Genomic DNA, 23,522 nt, shown 5'->3' with positions numbered 1-23,522 from the left:
GGAAAATCCCTAGATATCCATACTATGAAAAACAATCTACAGATTCAATGCAATTTCTATCAAAATTCCAATGGCATATGTCACAGAAATAGAACAAATAATTCTACAATTTGTATGGAAACAAACACATACACAAAACCCCAAATAACCAAAAGAAGCTTAAGAAAGAATAACAAAGCTGAAGGTATTGCATTTCCAGATTTTGAACTATGCTGCCACACTGGTAATCAAAACAGTATGATACTGGCACAAAAACAGACACAGAAATCAATGGAACATAACTGAGAGCCCAGAAATAAACCTATACATACATGATTAATTTAAAACAAAAACATACAATAGGGAAATAATAGTGTCTTCAATAAATAGTGTTGGGAAAACTGAACATCCACATATAGAAGAATGAAACCAGAGCGTTTCTTACACTATATATCAAAATTAAATCAAGATGCATGATGGACTTGAATATAAAGACCTGAAACCGTAAAATTAGTGGTAACCTCAGTAACAAACTTTCACAAAGTTTGTGTGTTTGTTTACTTGTTTGGGGGATCTTACTATAAAGGCAGGGAAATAAAAGTAAAAATAAACAAATGGGACCATGTTAAACTAAAAATATATTGCACAATGGAGAAAATCATAATCAAAATAAAAGGCAACCAACTGAATGAGAGAAGATTTTTGCAATCATATATCTGATAAGAGGTTAATATCCAAAATATAAAAGACCCATAAAACACAGTAACAAAAAGACAAACAATCCAATTAAAAAATTGGCAGGGAGTCTAAATACACATTTTTCTAAAAAAAAACATAGCCAACAGGTACATGACAAGATTTCAACATCCCTAATTGTTAGGGAAATACAAATCAAAGCCACAATGAGACATCACCTCACACCTGTTGAAATGGCGATTATTAAAAAGACAAGAAATAACATACATTGGAAAGGCGGTGGAGAAAAGAGAAACTTTATACAATGTTGATGAGACTCAACTAGTACAGCCAATATCAAAAACACTATATATAAAGATTACTCAAAAAAATTAAGAGAAATAAACCATGAACCAGCTATTCCACTCCTGAATATTTATCCAAATAACACAAAAATACTAATTTGAAAATACGTATTCACCCTTTATGTCCATTTAAGTATTATTTACAATAGCCAAGACATGGAAACAACCTAAGTGTCAGTTGCTTGAAGAATGGATAAAGCAGCTATGGTATATATACACAATGGAATACTATTCGGCCATTAAGGAAGCATGAAATCCTTACATTTGTGACAACAAGGATGGAACTTGATGGTATTATGCTAAATGAAGTAAGTCATAAGGTGAAAGACAAATGCATTATGATTTTAGTCATGTGTAGAATCTAAAAAAATCCCAAAACAGTCAAATAAAATGAAAACAAAGTCATAAATCCATAGATAAATTAACAGTTATCAGAAGGGAAAGAGTTTTGAGGGCAGGCAGGTGGGCAAAATGGGTAACAGATGTCAGCTGTATGGTGATGGATGGTAAATAGACTTTTAGTGATCACTTTGTAGTATATACAAATGTTGAATTATAATTCTGTATACTTGAAACATAATTAAAAAGAACTCAAGATATTATCTACGTCAAAAAACAAAAGTTTTGATTTTTGTTATTCTAAATCTTTAGAACTTTATCATCCTCAGATTAGTTAATAAAGTGGAATATTTTATTTTACTTTATTTTATCTTTTATGGCCACACATGCAGCATATGGAACTTCCCAGGCTAGGGTTGGCTTGGAGCTACAGCTGCTGGCCTGCATCACAGCCACAGCAAGGTCAGATCCAAGCTGTCTCTGTGACCTACACTGCAGCTCACAGCAATGCTGGATCCTTAAGCCACTGAGTGAGGCCAGGGATCAAACCTATATCCTCATGGATACTAGTTGGGTTCATTTCTCTTAAGCCACAGGGAACTCCTGGATTTTTTTTAAGTTGATAAAGAGATAGTTTTACATCAATTATTCTAATAATTTTTTAACAGTCAGTATTGTAGGGCATTATGTCAAATAATATTGTTCACTATGAACATCTATAGTTTTTTTTGTTTGTTTTTATTTTTAATTTTATTTTGTTGTTGTTGTTTTGGCTATTCCCATGGCATGTAGAAGTTCCCAGGCCAAGGATCAAATCTGCACCACAGAAGCGACCAAAGCTGTTGCAACAACACTGTATCCTTAACCCACTGCACCACAAGAGAACCCCAGTATTTGCAGGTTTTATTTACAATAAACAGCTTGCCTTTTCCTCCTCTCTTTCCCCCTCATATTTGAGGAGGGATGCATTTTTTTTTTAAATGTAAGTGAGACTAGAAGGCTCAGAAATCTCAAGACAATTTTGGGAGAGAAGGATAAAAGAATCCAGGGGTATAAATCATGGCAGCTAATCAGAGCTTCCTATCAACCAGCACACACACACAAAATACAATGGGTTATGCTGTTTCCTTTTCTGTATATTGTATACAGATCCATGAACATGAAAGAGATCATCTCTCCTGTCCTCCTCTGCCACACATGCATTCTGGCATGATATTTGTAAAGGAAATTTTCATGCAAGTCCTCTGTAAGTACATGTCATTTATTGCACTGCTATTCTGTTGTTGGATCTAAGTAGTCTGATTTCTAATTTTTCCCAAAATGGTTACATTTGTATGAGAATGTAGGCAAGTATGATTGCTCATATTGTACAAAAATTTCTTTTAAAAGTAATATAAAGAATGGTAAAAATAAAAAAGTTATCTTTTGGCAAATACCACAGTAATAATTGTAAAAGAATCACTGATGGATGCTAAAATTTGTGAGGAAAAGTGAAAGATGGATATTTATATAATCTCATAATATCTTCCCACAAGAAACTCATTAATTACAAAGGAAAAAATAGTACCATTACAGTAGAGAAAACTAGCAGACACTACCATAACAAGAGATCAAAATTAGCACCATGAGAATTAAGACATAATCACGGTATGTATCTCCTCATATGATGCACTGAGAGGGTATATTTCTTCTGAAGTATTCCTACCAAGAAATGTATAACTACAATCTAATCATTAGAAAATATAGGGCAAGCTAAAGTGAGGGGCATTCTACAAAATAAAGTAACAGCAATCTTTAAGAATTAAGGCAGTAAAAGAAAAACTGAAGAATTGTTCCAGTTTGGAGAGGATTAAAGAGATAAGACAACCAAAGACAGTATGGAATTCTGCACTGGATGCTGGACAAGAAAAAAAAATACAGACATATAATGAGAGAATTGGAGAAAGGTGAATAACATCAGTAATTAGTTAATAGCATTGTATCAATGTTAATTTTGACTGATAATTATAAAATCTTATATAAGATGTTAATATTAGAAGATGCTGGGATAAAGATAGACAGATTCTTTATATACCATATTTGCACCATTTTTGTGAGTTGAAATTATTTCAATATAAAAAATTAAATTTTTAAAAAAGCATTCTGAGATCCTCAAGACTCTGTCCAACATTTCACTAGATATGACTGAATTCTGCATTTACTAAATGACCTGAGCCAAAAAAAAAATGTTAGGAGTAAATGTTGCCAGTGTGGCAACTTAGCGAATTAAGCAGAGTATTCATAAAGTGTCCACTTTTCACTGGCACCGCAGACTAGATTTGCAACGAAAAGTTTGATGCCACATGCAGCCTCTCACTGCTAAGGCAATACAACCCCAGGCAGTTAGGGCATTTGTAAATGAGAGAGCTCCACTGCTATTTTTGGTGATGCCTGGAAATTACAGATGGACACTTACTAACTTTAATTTCAAAACTGTAATAATGAGATAGTGGACTGTGCAAAGTAGAGATCAGTGAAGGCCCTGAGAAAATTCTTACCTGGATTATTAAAGGAATAGGTACTTTAGAAGAAAAGTAGTTCTCAGTAGACACAACAAATTTCATAAATTATAACTCATATTTGATTCAATTTGTTTCCTTCTTGGAGCATGTTATTAATTCATTGGCTAAGTTAATATGTATATAAAGGACTTGTGCAAGCTGTTAGTCAAACCTGTTGTGATATTTTGTAGAAAACAAGGAAAAATATTGACAGAACACATGGATAATTCTATTTTTTGTTAGCTTAATTCCTGACTAAAGTAACATGGTTAATGGGTTAGTATCACCCTAAAAGGGGGAGCAAAGAGCTTTTGCCCAGCCAACAGTAAACAGTATATTTGTCAATGACACATTAGACAGGAAATTCAATGATACAGTGAGCAACTGCCAAAATCACAGTTGTCTTCTCTTTGTCACGTGATCCCCATTATAATGAACACAGCTTGCTGGGAAAGAAAAGGGTGGCAAAATGGCCATCTCTATACTGCCAGTGGCTGGACAAGATTCTTGGTTTTTTTTTTTTTTTTTTTTTTTTGGTCACACTTGCTGCATGTGGAATTTCGCCAGCTAGGGATTGAACTTACACCACAGCAGTGACCCAAGCAATTGTAGTGACAACACTGGATCCTTAACCCACTGCACTACCAGGGAACTCCCTGAGGTCCTTTCTTTCAGGGAGCCAGATAATTGGATCATATTAACTCTGTCCTTATTCAGCATCATTTGCCATTCTTTTAGTCACCTAACTTGTACCCCTAAACTCTGGATTTAAAGTTATGACTAAAACTCGAAAGCCACAGATATTTCATGTGTCTAGGCATGTGCATGTGCTTTCCACTTACATGGAGTACTCATTCCACATGGTGTTAATATATCTTCTCTGTTAATCAATAACAATACATTAAATGTTTTATCTCTTTACAGTACTGTAAAGTATTGAGACAAAAATCTATTATAGATTTTTTAGGAAGTTTTATTCCAGCAAATGGAATAGTCTATAATTTTGAGAAGATAAAAAAAGTTCACTTCATAAAATGTGGACTGGTGAGAATTCAACTTTGCTATCCCTTGATTAATTTAGATATCTCGGTACTTATAAATTGCAACTTTGTAATGATTACAAGAATAATAAAGTTTAATAATGAACTTACCAATACTTGGATATCCAGGTGTAGAAGGGTCCCCTCCTGGATTCAGTGACACCATGAAGGTATCATAGCTAAGATTTGTAGTCTTTGGTAAGTCGCAAGGATCAATATATAGAAGAACACCTCCAAATCCAGCCTTCTCCAGTAAAGAAAGCTAAAAAAAGGGGAACAAATTATTTAAAATATCATCATATGCATTAGTGGTTCATATACTGCCATTTCATAAATGTGATTAAGACGATTTCTTTTTATGTTGTTTTGCTTTAAAAATAAGCAGACTCTTCGGATTTCCTCAATACCAAAGCTCAGGTAACTATCCTACTGGCCTCTTCCTTTTTCCTCCGTTCAACAATTTTTAAACTGAATTTCTATTATGTTTATATTTTCACTTGTCTGCATTTGGAATTTCTTCATTTTTCAGTTGTCCAAGTAGATCTGAAAGTTTTTACAAGATTAACAAAAGATCTACCACAGAAAACTTTCTGTTGTAAAAGGAGAGCTGTCCTGACCACTATCATGTCCTTCCCAGAAGATATCCACAGTATTTGTTCTGTTTCCTCTAGGGCTGAGCCTGTTGCACCATTGCTAAAATGCTGAAATACTTTCACACTGTTGGGCAAGCAGCTGCTGTCCTGAACCTCCTGACAGTCCCCACGATACTAGTCACTTTGGTCTCTGCCCTGGAAGTCTCAGCCCGACTTCTAGTACAACAAGATGGGTATATACACAACCAAGGGACTGGCCTCCTTCTGAATAGTCAGTTCCTGCTCTCTCTTTCATTCAATATTTTGAAAATAGCCCCTGATTACTGCATATGAACATGTTTAATGCAAAGTTTCTTCTCTGTTTTATAGTATGTACACAACAGAGAAGTATGATGGGGCAGATGAACTTGACATCTCAGGTTTTTTGTTTTAACTTGTTAATTTTAGGCATTAAGGATCTTATCTTAGTGTGACTTACATGATGTGCTAGTCCTATTTGATTCCCATGTGAAAGGAAAAAAAAGTAATTAGGGGGACTAGGTAATAGTGGAGACAATGACTAAGAGTCATATTGAGGATAGGCAGTCACTGTTCATCATGTGACTCTTTTTAATGTCTATATTTCACTTCCCAGTTACTGCTTGTTATTTATTGAGTTTCACAGTGGACTAAGCAAGGCAGTAATTTGTGTTTCAGACTGGATCTTTTGTACCATTGTATACCTCACACGTAACATGCACATAGTAGGCATTTAGGACAATTACTAACTGAAAGAATGAATGAGAAAGATGCTGATTTGGGGATTTCTCTTGTGGCTCACAACATAACTTCTCGGTGCTGCTTCTATTGTGGCTGTGGCCTGACCCCTGGTTCTGGAACTTCCATATGGCACAGGTGTGGCCAAAAAATTAAATTAAATTAAATTAAAAAAAAAAAGATGCTGATTTGGCACAATAGCTAGCCTTGAAAGAGATTTCTGAGAAAGTATTTAGGATGTACTTCTACTTTGAAAATAAAAGAATTGTAAATATAATTTTAACTATATAACGGAAATAGTGTTTAGAAAATAAAAACTTATGCTTGACGTAAGTATAAAATATTAATGACATCTTTCCAACTGTTAAAATGTTGTTTTTCTATTTTTAAAAAGGAATGAACAAGTATCAAATATTTTTATAAGAGAAAGAACACTGAGAACCTAAACTAAGTATAATTGACTCACATGTACTTTTTTTTAATTATTATTTCCCCAGTACAATTTTTTTTTTCCTGCTGTACAGCATGGTGACCCAGTTACTCATACATGTATACATTCTATTTTCACACATTATCATGCTCCATTGTAAGTGACTATACATAGTTCCCAGTGCTACGCAGCAGGATCTCATTGCTAATCCATTCTGAAGGCAAAAGTTTGATCTATTTAACCCAAGATCCCCACCCACCCGACTTGCTTCCCCTCCCCCTTGGCAACCACAAGTCTATTCTCCAAGTCCATGATTTTCTTTTCTGTGGAATGGTTTATTTGTGCCGTATATTAGATTCCAGATATAAGTGATATCATAGGGTATTTGTCTTTCTTTTTCTGAAGTACTTCACTCAGTATGAGAATCTCTAGTTCCATCCATGTGGCTGCAAATGGCATTATTTTATTCATTTTTATGGCCGAGTAGTATTCCACTGTGTATATTTACCACATATTCTTAATCCAAAAATCTGCTGGTGGACATTTGGGTTGTTTCCATGTCTTGGCTGTTGTGAATAGTGCTGCAACAAACATGCGGGTGCATGTGTCTTTTTTAAGGAAAGCTTTGTCTGGGTATATGCCCAAGAGTGGGACTGCTGGGTCGTATAGTAGTTCTATATACAGATTTCTAAGGTACCTCCATACTGTTCTCCGTTGCGGTTGTATCAGCTTACATTCCCACCCCCAGTGCAGGAGGGTTCCCTTTTCTCCACACCCCCTCCAGCATTTGTTATTTGTGGACTTATTAATGATGGCCATTCTGGCTGGTGTGAGGTGATATCTCATGGTAGTTTTGATGTGCATTTCTCTGATAAACAGGGATGTTGAACATTTTTTCATGTGCTTGTTGGCCATCTGTACATCTTTCTTGGAGAAATGTCTATTCAGGTCTTTTGCCCATTGGGTTGTTGGTTTTTTTGCTGTTGAGTTGTATAAGTATTTTGTATATTTTAGAGATTAAGCCATTGTCAGTTGCATTATTTGAAACTGTTTTCTCCCATTCTGTAAGTTGTCTTTATGTTTTCTTTTGGGTTTCCTTTGCTGTACAAAACTTGTCAGTTTGATTAGGTCCCATTGGTTTATTTTTCCTTTTATTTCTGTTGCTTTCGGAGACTGACCTGAAAAACATTCTGATCAGATTTAACTGTCTTTTTTTCCCCATCAGTGTTTTAATGAAGATGGGCAAAGGATTCAGGGAGAAAGGAGAAATGAAAGACATAAAAAAAAAGAAAAAATAATATGTGAATAAGAGGGCCAGATTTAAAACCAACTCTCCAAATGTTTGGACTGAAGTCTTTAGGGAGGTTTTCTAAGGTTTAAATGCTGAAATTGCTAGTCTCAAAAAGAATAATCAATGGAATGATTTTGATTGCTCTGCTTCTTGTAGGAGAATATATCAAGAAAAAAATATGAACCTCTCTAAAAAGCAATTTTTAAAATATTACTTTTTTTATTACTAAAGCAATTTGTCGTCATTAGTGTGAAAGAGATACACACCAAAAAAAAAAAAGAAAGAAAGAGAAATGGCTTAAGGATCCCACATTTTCATAGGTGTGGCTTAGGTTGTGACTGAGACTGGGCTAGCAAATATTAACATATTGGAGTTTCTAGATCCATGCATTGGGGCTTATGCAATTCACATATACATTTACAAAATAAAACTAACTCTGATAAACACTATTTTGCAACATTTTTGTTTTTCACTTAACAGTATAAACATCTGTTCATGTTGATAAGTACTCTTTTGTTTCATTTTAATAGCTATATACTATATATGAGTGATAAAAATAATATTATAAAAAGGCCATTGGAGTTCCCGTTGTGGTTCAGCAGAAACAAACCCAATTAGTATCCATAAGGATGTGGGTTCAACCCCTGGCCTTGCTCAGTGGGTTCAGGATCTGGCTCTGCTATGAGCTGTGGTGAAGGTTGCAGATGTGGCTCAGACCTAGCGTTGCTGTGGCTGTGGTGTAGGCCAGCTGCTATACCTCTGATCAGATCCCTAACCTGGGAACATCTGTATGCCACAACTACAGACCCTAAAAAGAAAAAAGAAAAAGCCCATAAAATGTTATTTAAACAACCCCTGATTATTGATCATACCAATAATTTTTAATTTTTACATTATATTACTATAAACTTTCTTATGGATAAATCATTGCACAAATATTTGTTTTTATGAAATTTATTTTCATAGGTAGAAATTCTAAGTCAAAGCCAAAGTATTCCTGTTTTTATGATTTTTAATAAATGAATTTCACTCCAGAAAGGCTAAAACAAGTTAGTTATATGTTATATTCTTTTTTTTCCTTTTTTTTTCTTTTGGCTGTATCTATGGCATGCAGAAGTTCCTGGGCCAGGGAATGAAACCATGACACAGCTAGAACCAGAGCCAGGGTAGTGACATTTCTTACCAGTAATACATGTGAGTAATTTTTCCCACTCATTATCAACATTGAATAGTGTTAATTTTCAAGATATTAGTCAATCTGGTGTATTTGTCCAAAATTTCAGAAAAAATCATTAATGGAGTCAAATTTATTTTGCTTGTGATTTTGGCCCATTCTATATTTTCTTTTGAGAATTACCTGCTTATGAAAAAATATTTTTACAATTCTTGGGCCATTTACCCATTCATGACTATATAGTGAGTGTCACTTTTGTGCAAGTGATATGCTGGCAATGGGATATGGAGGTAAGTAGGGCAATGTTTCCACTTTTATGAAGTTCAGTTTATCAGTGGAATGAACAGTTTTCATCTTGAGTGCCAGCTCCAATTAACTGGCAATGAATGGACACATGGAAAAAGATGTGAGGACTGGTTCAAGGTCAGTGGAGAGTGGTTCTTTGAGAGATTTCTGCTATGGATACAAGAAAGAAAAATGGTAGCCAACAATTATTTTTTTTAATCTACTGAATCCTGCTTTAGTGAAATGGTAAAAATATCTTCACAAATCTCTTCTAAAAAGGTAAATATGGTAACTATTAAATGTTTATGAAACCTAATGGTTAAATTTATCTTAGTCAAAAATAAAATGCTGGAGTTGCATATTTTGTCTTTTCCAGTTGTATTTAGTAATATGTTGTGATTGCTTTTATGAAGAATATGTATCGTGATGTGTTTCTATATCCAATAGCAATGAATCAATGTGGTTTAATAGAATACTATTTTTGGCCAGTGTTGGTTACCACCCTATAACCCTGAAGAGATAGCTTTATATATAATTTGACCCCCTCTTGCTATCCTCTGCCTAGAGTAGTCGGGCTTGAGGCGGACACTTCTTCAATGTTGTCAGATCTGGTTCCTGGTACCCTCCTTCACTGGCCATCTTAAATAAGTAGTTTAATTCAGTGACTCAATTTCAATAATCGTCTATTACTGGATTCCCAATGACACTGCCAATAGAAGAAAATGTCTACATTAAATCAAATTTTGCAAATGTTCCTTTGCATTGTTAGCATAGCATTTTGAACATGATAAGATGAGCATTACCTAAAGTGCTCAAAAGATCTACTATTCTGGTGAGATGATATTAAAACAAACTAACAAAACATCTAAGGACAAGCCAATGCCACCGGATGAAGCCACCTCTAACTGGGCTCTCAGATGGCAAACTGTCCTTGCATTCACAGGTGAAAGTTATGAGCTCTGCCTAGGCCCTCTATAACAGCGTGACACATAGATTGACAATTATACTGGGGGTATAATAGCTGAAAAGAGAGGGAAAGTGTTAAGGTCAAGATTCCTGACATTGAATTTTGACTGTCCTTTGCTTCCCTTTCTCAAGTATATATGTACTAAGTGTGGGGTTCTTTGCCATGCTTACTACCTTGTAAACTAAGACAACATTTGACATAAATGGAGCCAATCAGAACTTGGAATGGAGACACAAAAAATGAGTCAGACAAATGGTATTGGATCTGAGTGTTGTAAGGTCATGGCCACTGGCTAGTGTGGTACACTGACCCACCAGGCTGTACCCCCAAGAAGGGGCACAATTTTCTAATTCACACCAGGTGTCATAAGAGCAAATAGCTTCTCGTTCAGAATTAATTCTCTGATACTGGTGCGCAAATAAGTGTTTTCAGGACGTAAAAACTATGAGCTTTTCCAAGGAAACTGGTGATGAAAAAGGAACAGGAGTTCAGAGAAAACAGATGAGAATGGGCAAAAGAAGGAATGGCAGGCACAGACCTCATGTCTTCCTGTGCTCCTTTCACTTGGATTGGGTGAGATTTTCCTTCCTTTTGATGAGAGTGCTTCTGCTATTTGTAAGTAAATCAATCCATAACCAAGACAAGAGAGAAAGCATGAGACTGGGAGGCAATACTGGAGTTTGGTACCAACCCTGACACTAAATAGCTACATGACAACTCATATAATTTTTCTAGGTCTTGGATTTACCATCCATAAAAGATACAGGGATTAAACATTATCATCAAAGACCCATTCTGTCCTTTGAAATACCATGCAGTCTAATCCTATGATTTAAAAAATGTTTATGAAGACATTTATTATACTTTTAAAAATATTGTCACCTATGAAATTTGCTTTTAAAATCTTGGTCAGGAATACTGTCTCCAAAAATAACACTTTCTATGATTAAGAAAGATTTTCTATGTAGTTTTTATGATGTAATTGCACTCAACATATAGTATAAGTATTTTAACTTTGCATTAAACTTGTATTACCAACAAACCATAAGGAAAACTGAAATACTCAGAATCTATACACTAAACCTCTCAATTATTGAATTATTTCCTCTTTTTCAGTTTAAATTCAGTACTATTTTAAATAGTACACTGCGTAGTTTAAAACCATTTCACAGTGTTCACACCCAAAAAAATATATGACAATTGCACTAAATCATGCAGGGTTAAAGGAACACTATTTCAATGCAATTATCAATATTTTGTTTAAATTGGAAGTATTTCTATTTTAATAAGCACCTCAACATTTTATTTCATTTCCAGGAGAGAAGCTAAATATTGTGTAAATTAAGTGAACATGTTTATTTGAAATGTCTACCAGTGATAATTACTCGTACCCACATAAGAATTTTTTCTCCTCCAAAAACATCACATTAAGTTTGTGAACCTAGACACTGTTAAACCAGCCTTCTACTCATATGCCTCCCATCTCTTTTGTTTAACTCAAAGAACCACTAAGGGGTTAACTAAGTTTTCACGGGTTCTAATATCTCAATATGCATGAGGTATCTGAGATAGTTGTTAGACTAGTAACTGAGCTATGGTCCTTAGTATTCCAAAGACACTCTTCTGTTTCTATAGTGTCAGTCAATTCCTTTCAAGCTATCTCATGGCTTCACAACAATTGAAGTATTATAATGCTTCCAGCCTCCAAAGTGAAATTTTGTTAGTATTTTTTTTTTATCCTCAGTAATTAAAAGGGATTTGGTAGATAGCTTTAGTAACACTAAATTATGACCTTCTTGAAGAGAATAATCCTATAGCTTCATTTTATATTCCTAGTGCCTAGTATAGTGCCTGGCAATAAACCATTTTTCTATTGTGAGTTAATGAACAAATTAGTATACGTACCAGTGAATAAATGAATGAATCAAAGAAAAACATAGTGTATAGGGGTACAAGTGTATTACCTGAATGTTATTTTGCTTTACGTTTCATAACCGCTGGCTGGAAAACTTCTGCGATAAATTTTGTTGCGGTATCTTATATATGTCCATTAGAATGTGAGTGTAAATATTAAGCCAACTTGTTTCTGATATTAAAAAAAAAAAAAACACATTCAACTAAGTGTGTTGTCTTCTTATACTTCTGTAAAAATACACATTAAAATATGTTCTTTTGATTTTTTAAAAGTTCATTTTGTCTTAAGTTTTGTTATCTAAGAGTAGCGATAAAGAGGGCAGACTAGTCTGCAGGGATTTGAATATGTGAATTTGTCTTATTGACATGGTCTTATAGATAAAATGCCTTTGACCAAGAAATGTGATCTCATATTTCTTGCACTGAACCGTATTAATATATTTCTCCTTGTGTATAGCATATAAAGCTGTTTCCAAATAATCCCCTCTAAAATAAATGGTACTATGAATCCATAGGCAGAACATAAAAATCTTACAGATCTTACAATATAGAAAGCTCCCTGGGAATGATTCACTCAGGAGAAGTAGTCTCATACTTGAAAATGGTCCCACATAAGTTTAAATCCCCAGTGTCTTGGACAGACAGCATGTGGCACCTGGGTGGCTGCATGGTATTCAGGGAAAAAAATCATTCAAAAAGAATCAAAGGTAGAGTAAAAGAGAAAGAAGTCAACTCTTACTTATCTTACTTAACTTCTCTATTTACTGATATCTACTCTTACTGTTCTACTCAAACACCTTTTCTATGCCAGAAGGAGGATGCTTTGCTATTGTCATTTAGATGATCTACTCTTTCACAGGGCCAGCAAGGGAATGCTGGTGGAATTCTGCAACTAGGCTCTAATCCATTTACAGATGCTAAGCTGTAGACTCACTTTTGAATCCACTGAATGTCAGCCTTGTTTATTTTCATTGGTCACAATGCATGAGCTCTCTGAATGACCACCTCATGTCAAGAACAAAAGGAGGAAGCGGGTGGTTTTCTCTGCACTTTAACTTCTTCAAAACATTGGTTCAGCATTAGAACTATTCTTCTGGCCCCTATAGCTAGAAAAATTTTTTGAGCCTTCACATGGAAAACAAGAACAAATGTAACATAATGAGACAAACTTAGTTTTATAGATAAAACTAAGGTCTATTGTTATGGACTGAGTCGTGTCCCCCTAAGGCTCATATGTTTAAGTCCTACCCCACAGCACACCTTTAAAGAGGTAACTTAGGTTAAATGAGATCATGGGGTGAGCTCTAATCCAATGCTGCTAGTGTCCTTATAAGAAGAGGGAAAGACATCAGGGAGCTATGTACACAAGAAAAGACACATGAGGACACAGTAAGGCTATCAGCAAGCCAAGAAGAGAGGCCTTAGGAGAAACCACACCTGTCAATATTTTAATCTTAAATTTTCAGCCTCTAGAACTGTGAGAAAATAATTTGTGTTTAACCAACCTGGCCTGGTGTATGCATTTTGTTATAGCAGACCTAGCAAATTAATGCATTCACACAAGATAAATACCTGCCAAACTTCATACAAAGATTCAAGAAAATAACATGAAGAGATCTAGGTCTTCTGAGTCATCCTCTAGCCAGGTGCTAACTGTACATCTACTATAAGCCAGGTTCTGTCTCATACATTATTTGCAGATTTTTATTCAGAGCTTTGGTTATAAGTATTTCAATTCCTATTATACAGATGCTGAAACCGTGATTCAGGAAGGTGAAGAGGTGGACCCGGGGTCAGAGCTAATAAGGTGTAATGCCAGGGATCAAACTAGAGTTTTCTGAATTCAAGTCTAGCGATCTTTCCACTGAAGCACAAATTCCTTTTCAATTATACATCCATCCTTTACAAAGACAAATAGATGGGCTAAAGGGTGAATTTATAAAACACATCAGATGCTTCTTGCTGTAATGTTCTTTCTGAGAGGACACTAAAATCAATACTATGTGACTTATATGCCTGTTTATGTAGATTGTTAAAAAGACCTGGATTTTTACAGAGGGCCATAGTGGAGATTAATATGTATTAAACAACATAATGTGTATATTTTAAAGATTCATAGCTATAATAACAGAAAAATAAAAGTACACTTTTAAAAACTATGAAATATCATTTCACAGTACATTCTTATTCATTTAAATTAAATAATTCTGGAATATGTGGAAAATAAAAATAGTGAACATATGTGCTTATTTCTTAAGCAGATATTTTGACTTTGGGCTCAAATTTTATGTTATACTTTCTTCTTGAGATTGTTTTCCCTATTAATAGGCTTGTTGTTTGGTCCTTTAATTATATATTGTATTGTTAGCATGCCGTTAAAAAGATTTGTAAAATTCCTGTTTGCTTTGTTATATTTCAGAAATAAACTCATCTTTGTTAAAGAAAAAAAAGACTATTATGATGAGGAATATTCACTGTAATCAGACTGAGTATATCCACGGCATAATCACGGCATTCTTTTTTGATTTCACTGAACACCTTTACTTGGATTTCAAATTGCTTTGCTTGATGTATTCAAAGTTATTTAAATAATTCTAGTGAGATTAATAAGAAGCAATGACCTTCTGCTTTTGTAAAGAAAAACTTGAAGTTATTTAGAAAGTTAAACCTGTTGTCAGAGTTCTAAAAGGAATCTTCAACTTTTATCATTACAGTACAGAGGAGGGAAAGAAGGAGGCAGGGAAGGAAGGAGGGAGGGAAGGAAGAATGGGGGGCAGAAAATGTCCCATTTTAGCATATTTGTTATTGCACTTTAAACTAGTATCTCATTGTGGCCTTTGGAATTATTCTTATTTCACAAATGATGAGGATGATGAGATCAAGAACACATAGTTGGAGTTCCCATCATGGCGCAGCAGAAATGAATCTTAGTAGAAAGCATGAGGTTGCAGGTTCTATCCATGGTCTCGTTCAGTGGATTAAGGATCCAGCATTGCTGTGAGCTGTGGTGTAGGTAGCAGACTTGGCTTATATCTGGCGTTGCTGTGGCTCTAGCATAGGCTGGCAGCAACAGCTCCAACTAGACCCCTAGCCTGGGAACCTCCATATACTGTAGATGCGACCCTAAAATGACAAATGACAAAAGACAAAAGCCAAAAAAAATAATAATAATAACACAGTTAACAGTGGATTTCAGACTAAAGGAATGTGTCTTCAGAATTTATTTCCCTGTGCTTTTCCCATTAAACCATAATGCTTCCAAGTAATGAAAAAAATGTGACTCCATATTTTTTTATTTTTTAAAGTTTATATTAAATTATTTGACAATGTTTGCTATGTGAAAGAGTTCTAATTTTTTTTTTAATTTAAAAATATAATGCTATTTTTCCAACAATGGCTTCAAAAATATTGAGGAGAAGGCTGTGATTTATTTTCCCACTTCTCATATATCCTATCCATGGTGGATCCACCTATCTAGAATATGTCCATTACTCCAGGTTCTAGGTTGAGAACACAATGATAAAGTGGGGACAAGTAAGTATTAAACTCAATTATTTTATTTTCAGAGAGAGGTAATTGATATTGGGATAGGAAACACATTGGCCTGAGGTATTCCCCTCTGTCTAGGTGGTTCATGAATTGAAAACAATGAGAGGTATTTGACCTTATCAATTTCTCTAACATCATTTCATTATTTATAGCCAGTATTAAAAAATACATATACTTGTCATTAGTAAATGTGTTGTTGATATTACCAACTGCATGCACTTCTCTTTCTATCTGTAGACATGCTGTTGCTTTTAAACCAAATAGATCATGCTCAGAAGGAACAGAAAATAATATTATCACTGTGTATGTTTATAAATTAAGTCACAAAGACATAAGCTTTTGATTTACCAAGCTAATTTTTTTTTTGCTTATATATATGAGCATATGAGAGAGGAAGAGATAGGCAGTGGAGAGACAGAGCACAGCCTCACAGGCCCACATGCATGGGATTATGTAATTTTCTACTTGAACAAACATGATCAAGGAAAAATATAGTTTCTTCACATCATTTAGCCTTTGAAAATTTTCTATTAAAAGAATTAATACATGTTACCAATATTCTTAACTAAGAGCACATTTACCAAATGCTGTAATAAGTAGAGATAAACTCAAGGATAATACATAATAAGAATAAAATATTTCTACAAATGAATCTATACACAAAACATAAACAGACTCACAGATATAAAAAATAAACGTATGGTTACCAAAGGGGAGAAGAAGGGGGGAGGGACAATTTAGGAGTATGGAATCTACAGACATAAATTACTATACATAAAAGAGTTAAGCAACAAAGATTTATTGCAAAGCACATGGAATTATATTCAATATCTTATAATAACCTGTAATGGGATATACTAAGAAAAAAATAGCAGAACCATTATGTTTTAACATGAAACTAACACAATAAATCAACTATACCTCAATAAAAAAGAAAATATTTCTGGGAGTTCTTTTGTGGCATAGCAGGTTAAAGATCCAGCTTTGTCACTACTCTCGTGTGAGTTTGATCCCTGGCCTGGAAACTTCTAAATGCTGTGGGTGCAGCCAAAAAATAAATAAAAAACAAATAAAAACATATTTCTAAAGCATCTCAGAAGTTAACCGTTGTTTATATTTATTGACCAGTTTCTGGTGTTTCAATGTGCCGATATGAACAAATATTCAATACTTCTATTTCTGCTACCTAAAAAATGTTTCCTTAACATAAATATTAAATAGAGTCCCCAGTTTTCTTATACATAAAAAACTTGATGATTAGATATATATGCTATGTACAATGTTTTCTTAATTTGCAGCATTATGAATCATCATACGAAAATTTTAAAAACAAAGTCAAGTCTTGGGAGAGTTTTATTATTTTTTAACTGAAATTTTTGTGTGTGTCTTCTCCAAGCTGGGTAGATATGGAGTAAATACATGAGAGAAAATCAAATGAATATTAACATAAAAAGACTACGTCAAATTTCTTTTAGAAATTTACCATAGAAAAACTCCAAATCTTGTACTAGTTGCAAGTGATACATGATATTTGAAGTTCTTGGTAATATTTCTTTTTTTAATTTATTTTTTATTGTTATTTCCCCCCACACACTTTTTTCTCCACTGTACAGAATGGGGACCCAGTTACACATACATGTATACATAATTTTTTCTCCCATTGCCGTGCTGCGTTGTAAGTATCTAGACATAGTTCTCAGTGCTACAAAGTAGGATCTCATTGTTAATACATTCCAAGAGCAATATTTTGCATCCATTAACATCAAGCTCCCAATCCCTCCCACTCCTTTCCCCTCCCCCCAGGCAACCACAAGTCTATTCTCCAAGTCCATGATTTTCTTTTCTGTGGAAAGGTTCATTTGTGTTGTATATTAGATACCAGATATGAGTGATATCATATGGTATTTGTCTTTCCCTTTCTGACTTATTTCACTCAGGATGAGAGTCTCTAGTTCCATCCACGTTGCTGCAAATGGCATTATTTCATTCTTCAGTAATATTTCTGAATGCATCAAAACTTTTTTTGTAGCTCAGCTTTCAAACAACATGTCAGATGAAAAGAATAACAAGTCTTGAACTGAACTGGCCACTAGTTGAGGGATACTGGGTTTGCCACTAAAAGGCCACACAGTTCAGTTTCTCATCCATAAAAAGAGATGACAAAAAATGACTGACAGATTCAAAGATATATCTGAAGGATTTGGGGAGCATGAAATGCTACACAATGTGTGAGGGTTTTCATTTTATTTTGTTCTCCATGATAATAATAAGGAAGAAGAGAAGAATGAACCAGGTTAATAATTGAAGGAATGGTATTTCTTTGCATTTGTCTGCATCGGAGAATGGTATCAGGGAAAAAAGAAAAAAGAACAACAAAAAAACTAGTGATCCTGACAAAAAGTTTTTTCTTGACATAAAAATAGTGAAATTTTATTTATTTCCAAACGTAAATATTCATGTAACTTTAAAATATTCTTCCATTGTTGTTCTTTCATTACCTGGCTGTTTGCTCTGTTGTATATTGATTGGAGGAATCATGAATAAAAAAATCCTAGGATACTCCAAGTCATAACTTTTCCCCAAATGACATTAGGCCCTTAACATTTTTATAATTCTATTACTTAAAATATTAGCTTATATCTTTTAAAATTAAGATAATGATTATTACATTTTCCTTTACTATCAGGGAAATATTATTTTTATTATCCCAATTTTTTTCTCCTTAAAAATGCAGCCTACTTCACAGAGACAGTTTCTCAACACTTCCTGAAATTAATTTATTATATAAAACCTGAGATTTCAGCCAGGCGTAGTATTTGTAACCAGATGTAAATAGCTAAGGGATGTTCTTACTTCAGGACAAGCTAAAAGGTTACACAAACATGGACATGGATTATTTGTGGCTCACTTTTTAGGAAGCAAATCTGGTGCATATGACTTATAGACAATTTAATCAGAATAGAAATAACTTCAATATTACCATAACATCACTAATTAGAAAGATTTAGAGTTGTCAAACAAGAGTCAGATTGCATGTCTCTTGTCCATGCAGTTTATAGACCACCATTTGCTGTCTTTGCAATCCTGTCTGGCAGAAATGGGCAACATCTTCCTACAGTACAAACCCACTGGGGTCAGAGTTTCCATTTCCCTGGCCCGGAAAAGTCTTTTGATTTTCTTCATAATCATTACTCCCTCTTAGGTAAAGAAAAAATTATCTATGTATTCGTTCAGACTTTAGATTTTAAAAGATAAGTTAGCAAAGGTGCATCTGACTCTGAGTTACCTTTGAAAACTATGTTAACTATTAAATCAACCTGCTATCCTTTATATTATCTTATAATATGTAAGATATCTAAGAGTATAATTCAAAGGATTATTTCAAAGGACTATATCCCAGGTGACTGAGGCAACTACTGCAAACTTCCTCCACTTCTCTCTGTCCATTCTAGTACTATATTAAGATAAGATTTTGGAGAGAGAACATGTCCACTTTAATGCATGGATACCATGAAAAAATATATACCCTGGATGTTCATTTCTCAACTAACTCCAATGCGCTGAGCAGCATTAGAATACCATTGAACAAAAAAGCCGCAAAACAAAAACAGGTATGGAAAACTGGGAGAGAGAAAAAATAGCACAACTGATTTTATGCTTCTTTCCATATAGGTTCATCACATGGGAACTTAAGTCTCTCTTCTCTTGTGAGAGAGGTGTTTCCTATATAGAAATATCTATCCACCCATAAATAAACCCAGATACCAACAGTCAAGTAATCTTTGACAAAGGAGGCAAGATTATAAAATGGGAAAAATACAGTCTTTTCAGCAAGTGGTGCTGGGAAAACTGCACTGCCGCATGTAAATCAATGAAAATGGAATACACCCTCACACCATGCACAAAAATAAACTCAAAATGGCTTAAAGAATTAAATATAGACAAGACACCATCAAACTTCTAGAAGAGAACATAGGCAAAACATTCTCTGACATCAACCTTACAAATGTCTTCTTAGGTCAGTCTCCCAAGGCAACAGAAATAAGAGTAAAAATAAACCAAGGGGACCTACCCAAACTTACAAACTTTTGCACAACAAAGGAAACCATTTAAAAAAAACAAAAAGACAACATATGGAATGGGAGAAAATAGTTTCAAATGATGCAACTAAGAAGGGCTTAATCTCAATACAAACATCTTACACAGCTCAACAGCAAAAAAAAAAAAAAAAAAAAAAACCAATTGAAAAATGGGCAAAAGACCTGAATAGACAGTTCTCCAAAGAAGACATACAGATGGCCAAAAAGCACAGGAAAAGTATGCTCATTGCTGATTATTAGAGAAATGCTATAACTACTATGAAGTATACCACCTCAACCAGTCAGAATGGCCATTATGAGTAAGTCCACAAATAACAACAAATGCTGGATAGGGTGTGGAGAAAAGGGAGCCGTCATATACTGTTAGTGGGAATGTAAATTTATACAACCACTATGGAAAACAGTATGGAGGTTCCTTAGACAACTAAATATAGAACTACCATATGACCCAGCCATCCCACTCCTGGGCATAATCTGGACAAAACTTTCATTTTAAAAGATATGTGCACCTCTATGTTCATTGCAGCACTATTCACAACAGCCAAGACGTGGAAACAACCTAAATGTCCATCGACAGATGAATGGATTAAGAAAAGGTGGTATATATACACAACAGACTACTACTCAGCCATAAAAAAGAACCAAATAATTTCAGTTACAGCAACATGGATGGAACTAGAGATTCTCATACTTAGTAAAGTAAATCAGAAAGAGAAAGACAAATACCATATGATATCACTTATATCAGGAATCTAATATAAAGCACGATTAAACATTTCCACAGAAAATAAACTCATGGACTTGGAGTACAGACTTGTGGTTGCCAAGGGGGAGGGGGAGGGAGTGGGATGGACTGGGAACCTGAGATTAATAGATGCAGACTATTGCATTTGGAATGGATAAGCAATGAGATCCTACTGTATAGCACTGGAAACTATATCTAGTCACTTGTGATGGAGCATGATAGTGGATTATGTGGGAAAAAGAATGTGTGTGTGTGTGTGTGTGTGTGTGTGTGTGTGTGTGTGACTGGGTCACTTTGTTGTACAGTAGAAAATTGACAGAACACTGTAAACCAAATATAATAGAAAAATAAAAATCATTAAAAAATAAAAAGAAATACCTACCCCATATGAATATACCTATACTTTAATAAAGCAGTAAGTTAAAGGAAGGTGATTTTAAGCCAATGTATCTACTTCCCTAGGCATTTCTATAACCTTTAAAAGGTACTGTGCACATCAAATAGGAGTAAATAATTACTTTGCTTTGTTTTCTCTTTTAATTGAATAAGTTTTGTTCATGTTGTGATAACAGGTTTATTTGAAAGTGAAAGTAATTTGTTACAGAATAGCAGCTTTTATAAATGGAAACTTCTACAACAGAACATTGTGAGATGTTTAAATATTAACCAGACATATTACTCACTTTCTACACTAAATTTCAGAAACTTAATATGAATTAAGTACATACTTTATTGCTGGATCTTGCTTACCAGTGCTAAGAAATCCACAATGTTCAATTCTAATTAAAAATGAAATTGAACTGCAATTCCCTGGAAACAAAGACTGATCAAACTCAATAAGCTTTACTTAATTTATTTCAGAAACAAAATAATTGAATTGCTCATAGACAAAGGAAAAAAATGCTTACATTTTTAGAAAAATACATGCTTCCAAATCTTTTGCAATTCTATATTTTCTAATGTTTACAGATAATTAAATATCTCATTTTTTTTCAAGATATTTAAGGGTCCAAGATTATACCACATGCCTTTATTATTCACATATTCTGTAGGTATGCTTACTGAGGCTGCACCATAAATTATATACTTGAACATATTATTTTAAAAGAGAAAAGGAATTATTACTCTTCATTATATCTTTAAAAGTAGGATTAATATTTTTTAAAAGGATTTTTCCAAATGCTTGACTAATGTCATTTAATTCTCACAACCATCCCAGGATGTTTTTTAAGATTACATTCATTATTTTTCTAGTTTGTATTTGGTTTTTGTTTCAACTTAAGAAAACTGTGTCTCAGTGAGGTGTTGTTATTTCCCGGCAGTTATAGACCTTATAATGTACTTTGGTTTTAAACTAATAGGAAAAAAACTGAACATGAATGAAGACTGCATTGTTGAGCAAAGAGCACAGCAAATGATTCTTCCTCTTCGAGTTTTCAATTGTTTTAGGTAAGCAATCAGTTCGTGATCACAATGGTCCCAAAATATCCAAGCCCAGAAGGTTCTAAATGGAATGGCTTCATCTTCAGAAACAGTGTTCGTTAGATATAAGGTTGGATTAAGGAGCACTGATTCTACCACAGTCCTAAACAGTGTTTCTATGCAGCTATGGACATTTATATAAGAAAAGACATTGCAAAAATTGGAATTCTTCAGCAATGAAATATTCTTCGAGTGATAGAGTTTATAAAGGAGAAACATCCATCTGTCAGGGAATTCATGAAGTCACCCTGGCATTAAGCAGAAGATTATAGAAATCCATTACTCTAATAGTAATGGCCCTGTACAGATAAATAAATAAGATAAATGGGATAATAAATGATAAAATTTTGAAACAGATATATGTAAAACAGTACCATTGTCATCACTAATCCTGCAATATATATTTTTATTAGAAGGTCTCAAAAATTTTTCAGAGAATTTAAAAAATGTGTGCAAGTAATAAAGTTGGATGAACACATCAAATCAGAAAATGGGAGGGATATTAAGATAAATAATGAACATTAAGGCAGAAGAAAAAAATAAATATGTCATTTTTTACCCTGAGGGAAAACAAATGAATTATTCCACTAAAATCAGAGATGTTTGAAATGAATCAAAAGGAATGATACCCTAGCAATACGGTTATTGCTATTTTTTATACAAAACTTTTTTGAAACAAGATGCAATTGAAAAAAAAAAGATAAGCAAATAGCTACCTTGCAAATTAAAAAGACACAGAAGAGTGAGATTCATATAAAATATCTGAAATTAAAAGTAATTTTAATTACGTTTTGGAAGCATACATTCCTCTCACAATGTAAGTGTTTTTCATTGTCTATGAGCAATTTATTATTTTATTTCAGAAATAAATTAGGTAAAGCATAAAAAATATATACTGTTGAATGATAAAAATATCAAATAAATCAATAAAAGATATACCATAAACCTGAGATCATTAAACAACAAAATGGCAAAATAAAAATACAGAATAAAACATGAAAGAACCATAAAAATAGAATTATATGAGACATTATACAAATACAAACAGAATTATATGAGATATTATCTCTCAGAATTGGAAAAATTCTGAAAGCCAAAGGTACAATGATGTACACGAATTAAACAGTTAACTAACGACCTTGTGATAGAGAGCACACACATACCCACAAATAATCATTTTACATGAAATTTGCAACAAAGAAAACCTTTTAAAAATTCTAAAAATTAGAATTTTAATGGCTATAGATTTAATATAATCAAATCAATTTGAAATCAGTGTTAAAACCATAGACAAAATT

The 23,522-nt window shown here is 33.8% G+C and overlaps 1 protein-coding gene across 1 annotated transcript in view; it reads right to left on the bottom strand.

Annotated features, from left to right (window-relative positions):
• The window catches only part of NAALADL2 (N-acetylated alpha-linked acidic dipeptidase like 2), a 967,277-nt gene that overhangs the window by 506,592 nt on the left and 437,163 nt on the right, over window positions 1–23,522 (bottom strand). The window contains exon 5 of the mRNA XM_047786685.1: window positions 5,050–5,200. Within this exon, the coding sequence (XP_047642641.1) occupies window positions 5,050–5,200 (151 nt within the window). The remainder of the gene's footprint in view (window positions 1–5,049; window positions 5,201–23,522) is intronic.

Source organism: Phacochoerus africanus, chromosome 1 (genome assembly GCF_016906955.1).
Source record: "Phacochoerus africanus isolate WHEZ1 chromosome 1, ROS_Pafr_v1, whole genome shotgun sequence".
NCBI classification, from domain to species: Eukaryota; Metazoa; Chordata; class Mammalia; order Artiodactyla; family Suidae; genus Phacochoerus; species Phacochoerus africanus.
The sequence above is the reverse complement of the archived record's forward strand: the minus strand, read 5'-3'. Positions and strand labels throughout refer to the sequence as shown.